Consider the following 17,678-nt stretch of genomic DNA (forward strand, 5'->3'; position numbering starts at 1 on the left):
GGTGAAGAGCATTCTAAATGGCACAGCTTTATGTGGAGCATCTATGGGGCCATAATGAACAGTGCAGAGCATTATATATGGGGCACAGCTTTATGTGGAGCATCTATGGGGCCATAATGAACGGTGAAGAGCATTCTATATGGCACAGCTTTATATGGAGCATCTATGGGGCCATAATGAACGGTGCAGAGCATTCCATATGGCACAGCTTTATGTGGAGCATCTATGGGGCAATAATGAACGGTGCAGAGCATTATATATGGCACAGCTTCATTATGGCCCCATAGATGCTCCATATAAACGGTGCAGAGCATTCTATATGGCACAGTTTTATATGGAGCATCTACGGGGCCATAATGAACGGTGCAGAGCATTCTGTATGGCACAGTTTTATATGGAGCATCTATGGGACCATAATGAACGGTGCAGAGCATTATATATGGCACAGCTTTATGTGGAGCATCTATGGGGCAATAATGAACGGTATGGAGCATCTATTTTTATTTTTGAAATTCACCGGTAGCTGCTGCATTTCCTACCCTAGGCTTATACTTGAGTCAATAAGTTTTCCCATTTTTTTGTGGCAAAATTAGGGGGGGGGGGTCGGCTTATACTCGGGTCGGCTTATACTCAAGTATATCCGGTATATCACGAAGACTTAAGCGTGATCATCGTACTGTTAAAAGATTTGTGGCTGAATCTGAGCATAGACGTGTTTGTGCTGATAAAGGCATAATGAGGAAGGTTTCTGCCAGGGAAGTTCATCAGATTAAGAGAGCAGCGGCTAAATAGCCATTACAAACCAGCAAACAGATATTTGAAGCTGCTGGTGCCTCTGGAGTCCCTCGAACCTCAAGGTGTAGGATCCTTCAAAGGCTTGCTGTGGTGAATAAACCTACTATTCGGCCACCCCTGAACAGTGTTCACAAGCAGAAACTGTTGCAGTGGGCCCAGACATACAGACTAATTTTCAAACAGTCTTGTTTACTGATAAGTGTCGAGCAACCCTGGATTGTCCAGATGGATGGAGTAGTGTGGATGGTTGGTGGAGGCCACAATGTCTCAACAAGGCTGCGACGTCAGCAAGGAGGTGCAGGAGTCATGTTTTGGGCCAGAATCATGGGGAAACAGCTGGTAGTGCTTTTAAGGTACCTGAAGGTATTAAAATGACCTCTGCAAAGTATATAGAGTTTCTGACTGACAACTTTCTTCCATAGACTAAAAAGCAGAAACGTGCCTTCAGGAGCAAAATCATCTTCATGCATGACAATGCACCATCTCATGCTGCAAAGAATACCTTTGAGTCATTGGCTGCTATGGGCATAAAAGGAGAAACTCATGGTGTGGCCACCATTTTCCCCTGACCTCAACCCTATAGAGAACCTTTGGAGTATCACGAAGCAAAAGATCTATGAGGGTGGGAGGCAGTTCACATCAAAACATCAGTTCTGGGAGGCTATTCTGACTTCATGCAAAGAAATACAAGCAGAAACTCTCCAAAAACTCACAAGTTCAATGGAAGCAAGAATTGTGAAGGTGATATCAAAGATTTCCTATGTTAACATGTAACTTGGCCTGTTAGGAGGTTTTGGAGTTAAATAGCTTTTTGGTTCAGTGAATGTGACCTCCTAATGCTGCAAATTCCACAAATGAGCATTTTCAGTTCTTTAAAATATATCAAATGTTTAGAAATTCTACTGTGCCTAATAATTTGGAACAGTGCATTTTGAGGTTTTATTCATTTTGGAGATTATACTGTTATCATTGGGAGGTTTCTTCAATAAAATTTGATGTGTACTCTAATGGGTGATGACTTATTAGACTGACTCATTTGCACCGATCATTTAGGAAAATCCGAGAAAAATATAATTTGAATAATAATTTGGAGCATGGTGTAGGTACACTTACACATGGTTTGTGTAGGATCTCAGAAGGAGGGTTGTTCCAAAGATTATTTGTGAATGTAAACTAGCACACTTCCTTCTGTCCCTTTATTTAAACAGAACCGGTCACCCCCATAAATCGAAGGTGAGATAAGCTCACCGGCATCAGGGGCTTATGTACAGCATTCTGTAATGCTGTAGATAAGCCCCTGATGTATCCTGAAAGATGAGAAAAGCCGGATTACTTACCGGTAATGCTCTTTCAATGAGTCCACGCAACTTTGCAGGATGCGTTTTTACTCCAAAACGACGCATTGCGACGTACGTCAAAAAACGCTAGTGTGAAAGTAGCCTTAGATGCGCCTTTTCTGGCACTTTGTCCGGTTCTTCCCACTTGCCCTGTAGCGGTGGCAAGTAATATTTGTGGTGTTGATGTAACCTTTCAGGTGACTTCAAGCCCACTAATTAGTAATGGAGAGGCATCTATAAGACACCTAGCCATTACTAATCCTATAGTTATAATGTTAAATAAAAGACACGGCCAGAATAAAGTCTTTTATTTGAAAAAATTACACAGACACCTCTAATATTCTAAATTAAATCACACTTAATGCCAAACCTAATTCCCCGACGCTCTTGATCTCCTGTAATAAAAGTAAAATAATAAACCAACTATATACCATACCTGTCTGTCGTTGTGTCCCACGCTGTAATCCATGTCTGGGGGCTAAATAGTTTTCAACCAGGAAGGTGCCAAGATGCGACCGTCCCGGCTGAAAACCACTGGTGAATGAGATGCTGAGAGCACAGCATCATTCTCAGCGGTGACATCATCACGGCCGGCCTGAACCGAGATGACATCATGATGGCCGGCCTGAACTGAGGTGACCTTTGGACCGTGGGAAAAAGTTTGGGAACAGCGCTTACTGTAGCGCTTATTCCCTGATGACCATCCGTGTCACACGGAAGACATCAAAGTGTGTTCTCTGTGTGCGGGAAATTTTGCTGTCCGTGCTGATGGCAAAAAAACAGACATGTCAGCGTGTCCATGGAAACTGACATGTGCACTGACATGTGCACAGACCCATTCATTTGAATGGGTCTACGTGTGTACGTGTCGTACACGTGTGAAAACTGTCACCACACGTACCAGAGATACTGATGTGTGAAATGGGCCTTAATGAGTGCTGGTGGACACCATGCTTGGTCATTCTCTCCTCCACAGACAATGCTCTGTATATTGATCCTATGTTAACTGTAGAGCCCCTGAAGGAGATGAGCCCCGACAGTAATAATAATAATAATCTTTATTTGTATATAGCGCTAACATATTACGCAGCACTTTACAGTTTGCACACATTATCATCCCTGTCCCCAATGGGGCTCACAATCTAAATTCCCTATCAGTATGTCTTTGGAATGTGGGAGGAAACCGGAGTGCCTGGAGGAAACCCACGCAAACACGGAGAGAACATACAAACTCTTTGCAGATGTTGTCCAAGGTGGGATTAGAACCCAGGACTCCAGTGCTGCAAGGCTGCTGTGCTAACCACTGCGCCACCGTGCTGACAGTAACATGGCAATATACCAGAGAGTGTTTCCTTCTCAGCTTGTTAGTATTGGAACGTGAAGAGAGACTCGTCTTCGAAGTTAGGAGACAGATTCTGTCCTGAGCCGATATCTGGAAGGACATATTACCCACAGCACAAATGGGAACATGAGAGAGCAAAGACTGGTGAAAATGGTATACAGCAACGCAAGAACCAATATTTACAGGTTTCAGAACTTTTTGTATGAAAACGATCCATGCAATAAACCCCTGAGAAGGTGTTTTTGGTGTCAGTGGCATTTTTTTTTTAAGATTCAGAATGCAGGAGATATCTCGCGTATGTGTGATGCCGGCCTAAGAGCTTAAAACAGAACTTTAAAATTACAATTTAAAAAGTTGAATACAAATGTACATAAAGAAAAGAAAAGAAAACATTTGATGAACCCTGCCTTATAATAACAGTCACCAACTATTTATGACAACTCATCTCAGCACGACGGAGAACGTTACACCACACCCTGGATGTATCACTGAATTGGCTCTGGCTCCCCCATCATGTCTCATCACTGGTTATCTCACACCCACAATATTGCTCTCCTGTGCCAGCAATCACATGATGAAACAAACTTTGTGTAATAGAAATTCTAGATATAAAGCTTACATTAGTGCATGAAGACACTAACATTCAGATGGGAAACCACAAATGTATGGTAGATTGCATCTCATGAATTAGGGACAAGCATTTCATTCTGCAGTGCGGATACTCAATATATAGGGTCCTTCTATAAAGTGACCGTGATGTTTGGACTGGCCATGGGCCTCCAGACATGAGCTCAATACCATCATATAGACAGCAGCCGCAGCTCTAACTTCCTCTGGATGTCTGAAGGGGCGGTTAGTGAAGCCAGAAGACTGCGAGTCACCTGCACAAGCCACACAAAGGCTCATGAAATTTGTAGAACTGCAATTTCTGGTAACATTTTAGAGTAATCTGATCCTCTGCCAGCATTTCACCAGCACTATAGTTGCTGGAACTTTCTTTTCATTGCATGGCATATGCCATTGTTCAGTGGCTTGTCTATCCTGAACAGAAAGTCCACATCTCTATTATATGTGTGTGCAATCTGACAGGAGAGTAGGAGCCGAGGAACTAGGACCAGTCACCATTTGCCGTAATTTGTCTCAGGCAGGGGACATCAAGTTAGAAATAAGAAGCCAACTTAACTTGATTTTCTGTGCCGAAAACAATCTTTTGTATTTTGCATGCTGATATTAAAAAGTGACCTTTAATAAATATATAGCACAGAGCCACGTAGTATATTGCCCAGCCACGTAGTATATTGCCCAGCACAGAGGCACGTAGTTTAGAGACTTAAAAAAAAAAAAAATATATATACTCACCTATAGCCCATTGAAGTCCTGCTATACTCACCCTCCGCCGCCTTTCTCGCTCCTCTCCACGCTCCCGGCACCGCTCCATTGCAAGCGGCAGCTTGCAGTCCTGTCCCAGGGCTGGTATGAGCAGGACCTATGATGACGTCGCGGTCACATGACCGACCGTGAGGTCACGGCAGGTCCTTGTCCCACACCAGCCCTGGGACGGGAGCGGAACCTGCCGCTTGCAATGGAGCAGTGCCGGGAGCGTGGAAAGGAGCGAGAAAGGCGGCGGAGGGTGAGTATAGCAGGTTTTTTTTTTTATTATTATTTTTAACATGACATATTTTTACTATTGATGCCGCATAGGCAGCATCAATAGTAAAAGGTTGGGGACACAGGGTTAATAGCGGCGGTAACGGAATGCGTTACTGCCAGCATTAACCCTGTGTTAGCGGTGACCGGAGGGGAGTATGGAGCGTGTGGGGAGCGGAGCGGCGGGGACACAGACTACGGGGAGCGGAGCGGCGGGGACACAGACTACGGGGAGCGGAGCGGCGGGGACACAGACTACGGGGAGTATGGAGCAGCCATTTTCTTCCGGACTGTGCCCGTCGCTGATTGGTCGTGGATGTTTTGCGGCGACCAATCAGCGACTTGGATTCCCATGATAGACAGAGGCCAGGACCAATGAATATCCGTGACAGAAGGACAGACAGACAGACGGAACTACCCCTTACACAATTATGTATATAGATATAGATAGATATAGATATATATTTTGAAGGGGGTCTTCCAGTTTGAGAAAACTCTCTTCCAGAGGCGTAGATTTTAAACTAATACAAACTGTGCTTCCACCACCACCCCCATGTCCAATGCTGAATCTCCACCGCTGTTCACAGTGTGGCAAGAGCTGACGTCACATCGAGAACACTGCAGCCAATAACCGAGCTCTGCCTGAGCTAACAAGCTGCGCAGGGCCACCCGAGTAGCTTCATCCCTGTTAAGATGACGTCAGAGCTTCAGACAATAACAGACACCAGACGTATTGGCAGAGACTCCGCACCGGACCTGGGATTGGTGAGTAAAGCTCAGTTTGTGTTTATAAACATACTAGGCTTGGCTGCTACTCTTCCTTTTACCTTCAGTAATCACACTGTCAAGCCTCCTTCAGACATCAGTGTTTTCACAAACGCAAAAAAATGGTAGAAGTTAGGTCAGTGTTTATCCGATATGGATAACGAAGTTACAAAGCTTCTCCTATCCTTTGCCATGCTAATCACTTGGATGCCATCTGTCTGCTGTATGTTTTCCATGGACCAATAAACTTGTCTAGGCACTTTCCAGCCAAGCAGGTGGAACAGAGACCTGTGAATAGCTGCCTAACTTCTAATTGGTACGTGCTGCATCCGTAAAAAGCATGGATAGAACCCACGTGTGCAACACGGACGTGAATGGGGCCTTAGCCCAGTTTTCAGCGACACTATTCACGTCTGACTAATTTGTCACTAGAGATAAATAGGTCTTTTCAATGGCATGGTCTAGCAAATTATTCTGCAATAGCTGGGGTCTAGGAGAAGCAAGGAGCTGTAGTGACTCCACAGGATAGGCCATGATAAACCTAACTTCCTTCTTGATTCACATCTTTCCCTAAAGGGCCAAACGCAGTGAAAATGCAGATGTGCATCAGGGCTGAGAAGAGACCAGCGCCTCCCAAAGAGGAATCCTACAGTCTGGGAGTGAAACATGATCGATTACCGCCCTTCCCCCCACACTCTGGGAACAGAGAGACAGAACTTTGTTCTCTGCCTGCAGAGGAGTCTTGGTAGATAAGTGTCTGAGCTGCAGATACATTTTACACAATCTGCCGCATTCTCAATGTTTACAGCAACAAACCACAGCAAAGAACTACTGGACAGTAGATCATGGCACCAATTACACCAAGAATTGTCCTGGGCAGAGACTGGCACTGCTGAGAACAGAAGACCGTCTTGTGAGGACCACAGAGCTGGTCGGCTGACATCCAGGGGAAGGGGCTGCAGGCTGGATACACTCAACCCTACAGAAGAACAAATCCACTCACCAAAGGCCGGGTTCAGACCGCCAACATTACATAGGGACTCCAATGCCAACACTGGGCACCATGGAGATTATATATATATATATATATATATATATATTTTCGCTGTGGACAGTCCTGGCAGTGTAAGTACATAAGCACCCAAATTAGCATGCGTATTACAGGAGACCAGCCGCGGCCCCCCAAGTGTGCACAATGAGGCTGGGGCTACACGGCAACTTGCTTCGAGCGACTATTTAAAAGCTCTGATTTTGCTGCAAATAAGACAGCCAAGTTACACAACACAGAAAATCCCAAACATTTGCCACTTGTCGCAGTATTTCCCAATGCCACCCCATAAGAACTCACGCCATCGGTGTCGCTGCCATTTCTACGTAGTATACGGTAAGAGCGGTCTCTCCCCTCCCGCGCACACTGTCAGCGAGCAGCTCGCCACAAACACATCTGGGCTCCACATCCCTCCTTCTCCTGCTTCCAAAAAAAAACGTTAGAGGGGAAAAAGGAAATAATTTCCTGTAGAAAAGGATTTCCGTCTGTATTCTACAGGGGTCAGATACATCTGTATAATAAGGCGATGGCGCAGCGTCAGAGCGGACACATGCGGCCCCCTCTAACCACAGCCCCGTGCTGGTGCCAGGTGACATGATGGACACAGGGGAGAGAAGGACGTTGGGCTTAGCCTCCATATAGAGAATGTGCTGGGCTGTACAGAAGGGGCTCGGGACCCCCGATGCCATCTTATCACAGTCTGTATACGGAGGTGATGAGCATACAACAGCGAGCCACATCCACAGGGCACCGGCCATTCCAAACTCTGCACAGAAGGAAAACTAAGGAAAAAATGAAGAAGATTACAAAATAGCAATAAAAAGGCGATTGCTACTAATCACTAAGCCCTTCTGGGCAGGCATCTATACACTGGCCAATGACATCATGCTGGGATAGGACGCCATTCACACAGGCGCTTCCAGCTGGCCCCTCACACCATGGCTGCACATGGACTTTGTATACAGGACGCTGGACAGGTGGAGCCCTGCGACAATCCCCAGCATCTGCGCACAGCTGAGCCCTCCATGCTCGGGGCCCCGCACTGTCCCGGAGCCTCCCGGCCGGACACCGGTCAGCAATGTCTCCTGACAGAACCGTTACTTCCTAGCGGTCTCCCGCACACTTACCGCCGACAGCTCGGTCAGCCGGTCCCTCATGCCCGTACGTGCCGCTCACCCCTGCCTCAGGGAGTTTGTTTACCGGTGCCTGTCCGGGGGTTGCCGCCTACTTCCCTCCGCCCGGTACCACAGCAACCACCGCTGTTGGGAGTAGCAGCAGGAGGGGGATAACACAAGCAACTACGCATGCGCATCGTCCTCTCGCCTTTTTTTTTTTTCTTTTTTTTTTGCCAAGTAGGAGCGACGCAAGGGAGAAAGGGAAGGCGTGGTGATGTGAGTGCGGCTGCTGCCACCAGGGGGCGCGGGAGAGCCGGCTTACCGATCCCACGATCCCAGCCCCCTATCTATGGGACTGGAGGGGCACACGCTGGAGTCACTGATCTCCTGGAATCTGTCCGTGTCCCAGGGTTCTCAGCATTTGCCTCATCTGAGGCTTTAACCTTTTGTAAGTATATATATATATATATATATATATATATATATATATATATATATATATATATATATATATACACTGCTCAAAAAAATAAAGGGAACACTTAAACTACAGAATATAACTTCAAGTAAATCAAGCTTCTGTGAAGTCAAACTGTCCACGTAGAAAGCAACACTGTTTGACAATCAATTTCACATGCTGTTTTGTAAATGGAATAAACAGATGGAAATTATTGGCAATTATCAGGACACACTCAATAAAAAATTGGTTCTGCAGGTGGGGACCGCAGACCACATCTCAGTATCAATGCTTTCTGGATGATGGTTTGGTCACTTTTGAATGATGGTGGTGCTTTCACACTCGTGGTAGCATGAGACGGACTCTTGTTATGTTTGCTAATGACAGGTGTTATGAAGGCAATCCAGAAACACAGTGTGCTTAGCGATCAGAGCGCACACAGTGATCTGACAAATACCCAAAAATACAAGAACGAGCTCTGAGACGTGGAAACTCTGTAGACTGCACACCTGATCCTATCCTAAACACAACTAAAAGCGGCTGTGGATTGCGCCTAACAACTACCTAGGCAACTCGGCACAGCCTAAGAAACTAGCTAGCCTGAAGATAGAAAAATAGGCCTGACTTGCCCCAGAGAAATTCCCCAAAGGAAAAGGCAGCCCCCCACATATAATGACTGTGAGTAAGATGAAAAGACAAAACGTAGGGATGAAATAGATTCAGCAAAGTGGGGCCCGATATTCTAGGACAGAGCGAGGACAGTAAAGCGAACTTTGCAGTCTACAAAAAACCCTAAAGCAAAACCACGCAAAGGGGGCAAAAAAAAACCACCGTGCCGAACTAACGGCACGGCGGTACACCCTTTGCGTCTCAGAGCTTCCAGCAAAACAAAAGACAAGCTGGACAGAAAAAAAGCAACAAAAAAGCAAAAGGCACTTAGCTATACAGAGCAGCAGGTCACAGGAACAATCAGGAGAAGCTCAGATCCAACACTGAAACATTGACAAGGAGCAAGGATAGCAGCATCAGGCGGAGTTAATTAATGAAGCAGTTAACGAGCTCACCAGAACACCTGAGGGAGGAAGCTCAGAAGCTGCAGTACCACTTGTGACCACAGGAGTGAATTCAGCCACAGAATTCACAACAGTACCCCCCCCTTGAGGAGGGGTCACCGAACCCTCACCAGAGCCCTCAGGCCGACCAGGATGAGCCGCATGAAAGGCACGAACAAGATCGGAAGCATGAACATCAGAGGCAAAAACCCAGGAATTATCTTCCTGAGCATAACCCTTCCATTTAACCAGATACTGGAGTTTCCGTCTAGAAACACGAGAATCCAAAATCTTCTCCACAATATACTCCAATTCCCCCTCCACCAAAACCGGGGCAGGAGGCTCAACAGATGGAACCATAGGTGCCACGTATCTCCGCAACAACGACCTATGGAATACATTATGTATGGAAAAGGAGTCTGGGAGGGTCAAACGAAAAGACACAGGATTGAGAACCTCAGAAATCCTATACGGACCAATAAAACGAGGTTTAAATTTAGGAGAGGAAACCTTCATAGGAATATGACGAGAAGATAACCAAACCAGATCCCCAACACGAAGTCGGGGACCCACACGGCGTCTGCGATTAGCGAAAAGTTGAGCTTTCTCCTGGGACAAGATCAAATTGTCCACTACCTGAGTCCAGATCTGCTGCAACCTATCCACCACAGAATCCACACCAGGACAGTCCGAAGACTCAACCTGTCCTGAAGAGAAACGAGGATGGAACCCAGAATTGCAAAAAAATGGAGAAACCAAGGTAGCCGAGCTGGCCCGATTATTAAGGGCGAACTCAGCCAACGGCAAAAAGGACACCCAATCATCCTGGTCTGCAGAAACAAAACATCTCAGATATGTTTCCAAGGTCTGATTGGTTCGTTCGGTCTGGCCATTAGTCTGAGGATGGAAAGCCGAGGAAAAGGATAGGTCAATGCCCATCCTACCACAAAAGGCTCGCCAAAACCTTGAAACAAACTGGGAACCTCTGTCAGAAACAATATTCTCAGGAATGCCATGCAACCGAACCACATGCTGAAAGAACAAAGGTACCAAATCAGAGGAGGAAGGCAATTTAGCCAAGGGCACCAGATGGACCATTTTAGAAAAGCGATCACAGACCACCCAAATGACTGACATCTTTTGAGAAACGGGAAGGTCAGAAATGAAATCCATCGAAATATGTGTCCAAGGCCTCTTTGGGACCGGCAAGGGCAAAAGCAACCCACTGGCACGAGAACAGCAGGGCTTAGCCCTAGCACAAATCCCACAGGACTGCACAAAAGTACGTACATCCCGTGACAGAGATGGCCACCAGAAGGATCTAGCCACTAACTCTCTGGTACCAAAGATTCCAGGATGACCAGCCAACACCGAACAATGAAGTTCAGAGATAAGTTTATTAGTCCACCTATCAGGGACGAACAGTTTCTCTGCTGGACAACGATCAGGTTTATTCGCCTGAAATTTTTGCAGCACCCGCCGCAAATCAGGGGAGATGGCAGACACAATGACTCCTTCCTTGAGGATACCCGCTGGCTCAGATAAACCCGGAGAGTCGGGCACAAAACTCCTAGACAGAGCATCCGCCTTCACATTTTTAGAGCCCGGAAGGTACGAAATCACAAAGTCGAAGCGGGCAAAAAATAACGACCAACGGGCCTGTCTAGGATTCAAGCGCTTGGCAGACTCGAGATAAGTCAAGTTCTTATGATCAGTCAATACCACCACGCGATGCTTAGCTCCTTCAAGCCAATGACGCCACTCCTCGAATGCCCACTTCATGACCAGCAACTCTCGATTGCCCACATCATAATTACGCTCAGCGGGCGAAAACTTCCTGGAAAAGAAAGCACATGGTTTCATCACTGAGCAATCAGAACCTCTCTGTGACAAAACCGCCCCTGCTCCAATCTCAGAAGCATCAACCTCGACCTGGAACGGAAGAGAAACATCTGGCTGACACAACACAGGGGCAGAACAAAAACGACGCTTCAACTCCTGAAAAGCTTCCACAGCAGCAGAAGACCAATTAACCAAATCAGCACCCTTCTTGGTCAAATCGGTCAATGGTTTGGCAATGCTAGAAAAATTACTGATGAAGCGACGATAAAAATTAGCAAAGCTCAGGAACTTTTGCAGACTTTTCAGAGATGTCGGCTGAATCCAATCCTGGATGGCTTGGACCTTAACTGGATCCATCTCGATAGTAGAAGGGGTAAAGATGAACCCCAAAAATGAAACTTTCTGCACACCGAAGAGACACTTTGATCCCTTCACAAACAAAGAGTTAGCACGCAGGACCTGAAAAACCATTCTGACCTGCTTCACATGAGACTCCCAATCATCTGAGAAGATCAAAATGTCATCCAAGTAAACAATCAGGAATTTATCCAGATACTCACGGAAGATGTCATGCATAAAAGACTGAAACACAGATGGAGCATTGGCAAGTCCGAACGGCATCACTAGATACTCAAAATGACCCTCGGGCGTATTGAATGCAGTTTTCCATTCATCTCCTTGCCTGATTCTCACCAGATTATACGCACCACGAAGATCTATCTTAGTGAACCAACTAGCCCCCTTAATCCGAGCAAACAAGTCAGATAACAATGGCAAGGGATACTGAAATTTAACAGTGATCTTATTAAGAAGGCGGTAATCAATACACGGTCTCAGCGAACCATCCTTCTTGGCTACAAAGAAGAACCCTGCTCCCAGTGGTGATGACGATGGGCGAATATGTCCCTTCTCCAGGGATTCCTTCACATAACTGCGCATAGCGGCGTGTTCGGGCACGGATAAATTAAATAATCGACCTTTAGGGAATTTACTACCAGGAATCAAATTGATAGCACAATCACAATCCCTATGCGGAGGTAGAGCATCGGACTTGGGCTCTTCAAATACATCCTGATAATCAGACAAGAACTCTGGGACCTCAGAAGGGGTGGATGACGAAATCGACAAAAATGGAACATCACCATGTACCCCCTGACAACCCCAGCTGGATACCGACATGGAATTCCAATCCAATACTGGATTATGGGTTTGTAGCCATGGCAACCCCAACACGACCACATCATGCAGATTATGCAACACCAGAAAGCGAATAACTTCCTGATGTGCAGGAGCCATGCACATGGTCAGCTGGGCCCAGTATTGAGGTTTATTCTTGGCCAAAGGTGTAGCATCAATTCCTCTTAATGGAATAGGACACCGCAAAGGCTCCAAGAAAAACCCACAACGTTTAGCATAATCCAAATCCATCAGATTCAGGGCAGCGCCCGAATCCACAAACGCCATGACAGAAAACGACGACAAAGAGCATATCAAGGTAATGGACAGAAGGAATTTGGACTGTACAGTACCAATGACGGCAGACCTAGCGGACCGCTTAGTGCGCTTAGGACAATCAGAAATAGCATGAGTGGAATCACCACAGTAGAAACACAGACCATTCAGACGTCTGTGTTCCTGCCGTTCAACTCTAGTCATAGTCCTATCGCACTGCATAGGCTCAGGTTTAACCTCAGGCAGTACCGCCAAATGGTGCACAGATTTACGCTCGCGCAAGCGTCGACCGATCTGAATGGCCAAAGACAAAGACTCATTCAAACCAGCAGGCATAGGAAATCCCACCATGACATCCTTAAGAGCCTCAGAGAGACCCTTTCTGAACAAAGCTGCCAGCGCAGATTCATTCCACTGAGTGAGTACTGACCATTTCCTAAATTTCTGACAATATACTTCTATATCATCCTGACCCTGGCACAAAGCCAGCAAATTTTTCTCAGCCTGATCCACTGAATTAGGCTCATCGTACAGCAATCCGAGCGCCAGGAAAAACGCATCGACACTACTCAATGCAGGGTCTCCTGGCGCAAGAGAAAATGCCCAGTCTTGAGGGTCGCCGCGCAAAAAAGAAATAATAATCAAAACCTGTTGAATAGGATTACCAGAAGAATGAGGTTTCAAGGCCAGAAATAGCTTACAATTATTTTTGAAACTTAAAAACTTAGTTCTATCTCCAAAAAACAAATCAGGAATAGGAATTCTTGGTTCTAACATAGATTTCTGATCAATAGTATCTTGAATTTTTTGTACATTTATAACGAGATTATCCATTGAAGAGCACAGACCCTGAATATCCATGTCCACACCTGTGTCCAGAATCACCCAAATGTCTAGGGGAAAGAAAAAAAAAAGTGAACACAGAGCAGAAAAAAAAAAAAAAATGATGTCAGAACTTTTTCTTTCCCTCTATTGAGAATCATTAGTTAGGCTCCTTGTACTGTTATGTTTGCTAATGACAGGTGTTATGAAGGCAATCCAGAAACACAGTGTGCTTAGCGATCAGAGCGCACACAGTGATCTGACAAATACCCAAAAATACAAGAACGAGCTCTGAGACGTGGAAACTCTGTAGACTGCACACCTGATCCTATCCTAAACACAACTAAAAGCGGCTGTGGATTGCGCCTAACAACTACCTAGGCAACTCGGCACAGCCTAAGAAACTAGCTAGCCTGAAGATAGAAAAATAGGCCTGACTTGCCCCAGAGAAATTCCCCAAAGGAAAAGGCAGCCCCCCACATATAATGACTGTGAGTAAGATGAAAAGACAAAACGTAGGGATGAAATAGATTCAGCAAAGTGGGGCCCGATATTCTAGGACAGAGCGAGGACAGTAAAGCGAACTTTGCAGTCTACAAAAAACCCTAAAGCAAAACCACGCAAAGGGAGCAAAAAAAACCCACCGTGCCGAACTAACGGCACGGCGGTACACCCTTTGCGTCTCAGAGCTTCCAGCAAAACAAAAGACAAGCTGGACAGAAAAAAAGCAACAAAAAGCAAAAAGCACTTAGCTATACAGAGCAGCAGGTCACAGGAACAATCAGGAGAAGCTCAGATCCAACACTGAAACATTGACAAGGAGCAAGGATAGCAGCATCAGGCGGAGTTAAGTAATGAAGCAGTTAACGAGCTCACCAGAACACCTGAGGGAGGAAGCTCAGAAGCTGCAGTACCACTTGTGACCACAGGAGTGAATTCAGCCACAGAATTCACAACAGACTCTACAACCCACACAAGTGGCTCAGGTAGGGCAGCTCATCCAGGATGGCACATCAATGCGAGCTGTGGCAAGAAGGTTTGCTGTGTCTGTCAGCATAGAGTCCAGAGGCTGGAGGCGCTACCAGGAGACATGGAGGGGGCCATAGGAGGGCAACAACACAGCAGCAGGACCGCTACCTCAGCCTTTGTGCAAGGAGGAACAGGAGGAGCACTGCCAGAGCCCTGCAAAATGACCTCCAACAGGCCACAAATGTGCATGTGTCTGCACAAACGGTTAGAAAATGACTCCATGAGGATGGTCTGAGTGCCCGACGTCCACAGATGGGGTTGTTAAGGTGGTCTGGCCTCACCCTTGTCCTGTCAGCAGTTCTAATTAAGAGTCATAGCAAAGCTAGGCAATTGTCCTGTCAGCAGATCTAATTAAGAGTCATAGCAAAGCTAGACAACATGTCTGAACATGTCTTGTTAGACTAAGAAGTATACGTAAATTAAAGGATATATCAAGGTGGTCCCTGATTTTCCCATCAGGGTTGTGCTCACAGCCCAACACCGTGCAGGATGTTTGGCATTTGCCACAGAACACCAGGATTGGCAAATTCGCCACTGGCGCCCTGTGCTTTTTACAAATGAAAGCAGGTTTACACTGAGCACATGTGACAGATGTGACAGAGTCTGAAGACACCATGGAGCGCGATCTGCTACCTGCAACATCCTTCAGCATGACTGGTTTGGCAGTGGGTCAGTAATGGTGTAGGGTCGCAATTCTTTGGAAGGCTGCACAGCCCTCCATGTGCTCACCAGAGGTAGACTGACTGCCAGGGCCATATTTGCCACTAGGCACTTGAGGGCACGTGCCTAGGGCGGGGACGATGCGGGGGGCGGCACCTGAGCAAGGTTTTTTTTTAAAGTCCTGGGTCACCTCCCGACCGACCCCGCCCCTACCCGCCTGCCTGCCTGCCCGCCTAACTCCCACCCACCCTCCTTGAGGAAGATACTCACCCTGCTCCAGTGATGCCTGATCTCACCGTCTGTAGCGTCCTGAGTGAACGGTCACATGGTACCGCTCATTAAGGTCATGAATATGCACATATTCATGACCTTAATGAGCGGTACCACATGACCGCTCACTCAGGAAGAAGGTGCTGCGCCGGGAGTCAGGACAGAGCCAGAGGGATGTCGGCGCGGCCACGCGGTGTGGGACGGACAGGTGAGTATGAGGGACAGGGGATGGGGGGATGAAGGAGGACGGTAAGCTGAGCGATGCAAGATGGGAGAAGGAGCCGGAGGGTGGAGAGATGAACCATGTATACGAGGGGGAATATGAACCATGCATACAAGAGGTGAGGGGGAATTATGAGCCATGCATACAGGAGGGGGGATATGAGCCATGCATACAGGGGGGGGATTTTGAGCCATGCATACAGGAGGGGGTGGTGTGGAATATGAGCCATGCATACAGGAGAGGGTGGTGGTGGAATATGAGCCATGCATACAGGAGGGGGGGGATTATGAGCCATGCATACAGGGGGATGGAATATGAGCCATGTATACAGGAGGTGGGGGGGAATTGTAAGCCATGCATACAGGGGGGATATGAGCCATCATACAGGAGGGGGGGGGGGGAATATAAGCCATGCATACAGGAGGGGGGGAATATGAGCCATGCATACAGGAGGGGGGAATATGAGCCATGCATATGTGATGGGAGGGAGATGAGCCATGCATACAAGATGGGAGGGGGGCATTATACAGTATTGAGCATCATGTGGGGTCATTATACAGTATGGAGCATCATGTGGGGTCATTATACAGTATGGAGCATCATGTGGGGTCATTATACAGTATGGAGCATCATGTGGGGCCATTATACAGTATAGAGCATCATGTGTGGCTATTATACAGTATTGAGCATCATGTGTGGCCATTATACAGTATGGAGCATCATGTATGGCCATTATACAGTATGGAGCATCATGTGTGGCCATTATACAGTATGGAGCATCATGTGTGGCCATTATACAGTGTTGAGCATCAAGTGTGGCCATTATACAGTATTGAGCATCATGTGGGGCAATTATACAGTATTGAACATCATGTTGGGTCATTGTACAGTATGGAGCATCTTGTGTGGCCATTATACAGTATGGAGCATCATGTGTGGCCAATGGCCATTATACAGTATTGAGCATCATGTGTGGCCATTATACAGTATGGAGCATTATGTGTAGCCATTATACAGTCTAGAGCATCATGTGTGGCCATTATACAGTATGGAGCATCATGTGTGGCCATTATACAGTATTGAGCACTGTGTGGCCATATTTATTTTTGTTTATAATTACTGTATATGAAACAGTGTGATCAGCAGTGCTAAATGGGTGTGGTTGGGACGTGGATATGGGTGTGACTAGTTGTGAAATGGGTGTGGTCAGAAGCATGGCCTAAAATTTGCCGCGGCACACTACGTGCGCCGCAAACTTTATATGTCTTTGCCTTCTTCAAAAGTTGGGAGGTATGGTACCACATTTGCCAGATCACGGCAACTGCCACAAATCCCATGGGGAATGAATGAGGCCGAACGCAGTGTTGCTGTAAGTGATCCGTTACACGGCAGATGCAGGAAAACTGCCCGATCTGCTGCAAAAGGCTACATTCACAACAGCGATTCTTGCCAAAGTCTATGCCGATAGTGTCATACTCACCAATGGGGGAGGCAGCACTAAAAGTGCCTAGGGCAGCAGAAACTCTAAATACGGCCCTGCTGACTGCCATTATGTACCGAGACAAGATCCTCAGACCCCTTGTGAGACCATATGCTGGTGCGGTTGGCCCTGGGTTCCTCCTAATGCAGGACAATTCTAGACCTCATGTGGCTGGAGTGTGTCAGCAGTTCCTGCAAGATTAAGGCATTGAAGCTATGAACTGGCTCGCCTTTTCCTCAGACCTGAATCCGATTGAGCACATCTGGGACATCATGTCTTGCACCATCCACCAACATCACGTTGCACCACAGACTGTCCAGGAGTTGGCGGATGCTTTAGTCC

The 17,678-nt window shown here is 46.7% G+C and overlaps 1 protein-coding gene and 1 long non-coding RNA gene across 3 annotated transcripts in view; both read right to left on the minus strand.

Moving 5' to 3' along the window:
* STX2 (syntaxin 2) overlaps positions 1-8,217 on the minus strand; it is a 100,924-nt gene extending 92,707 nt beyond the window's left edge. The window contains exon 1 of one of the 2 annotated variants that reach the window (XM_069756053.1): positions 8,062-8,200. In XM_069756053.1, coding sequence (XP_069612154.1) covers positions 8,062-8,091 — 30 coding nt within the window. In that variant the 5' untranslated portion in view covers positions 8,092-8,200. Of the gene's footprint in view, positions 1-8,061 lie in introns of both variants that reach the window. The other variant, XM_069756052.1, reaches the window with a different exon arrangement.
* The window catches only part of LOC138668878 (uncharacterized), a 265,220-nt gene that overhangs the window by 94,269 nt on the left and 153,273 nt on the right, over positions 1-17,678 (minus strand). The window lies entirely within an intron of this gene.

This window comes from Ranitomeya imitator, chromosome 1 (genome assembly GCF_032444005.1).
Source record: "Ranitomeya imitator isolate aRanImi1 chromosome 1, aRanImi1.pri, whole genome shotgun sequence".
In the NCBI taxonomy this organism is placed as follows: Eukaryota; Metazoa; Chordata; class Amphibia; order Anura; family Dendrobatidae; genus Ranitomeya; species Ranitomeya imitator.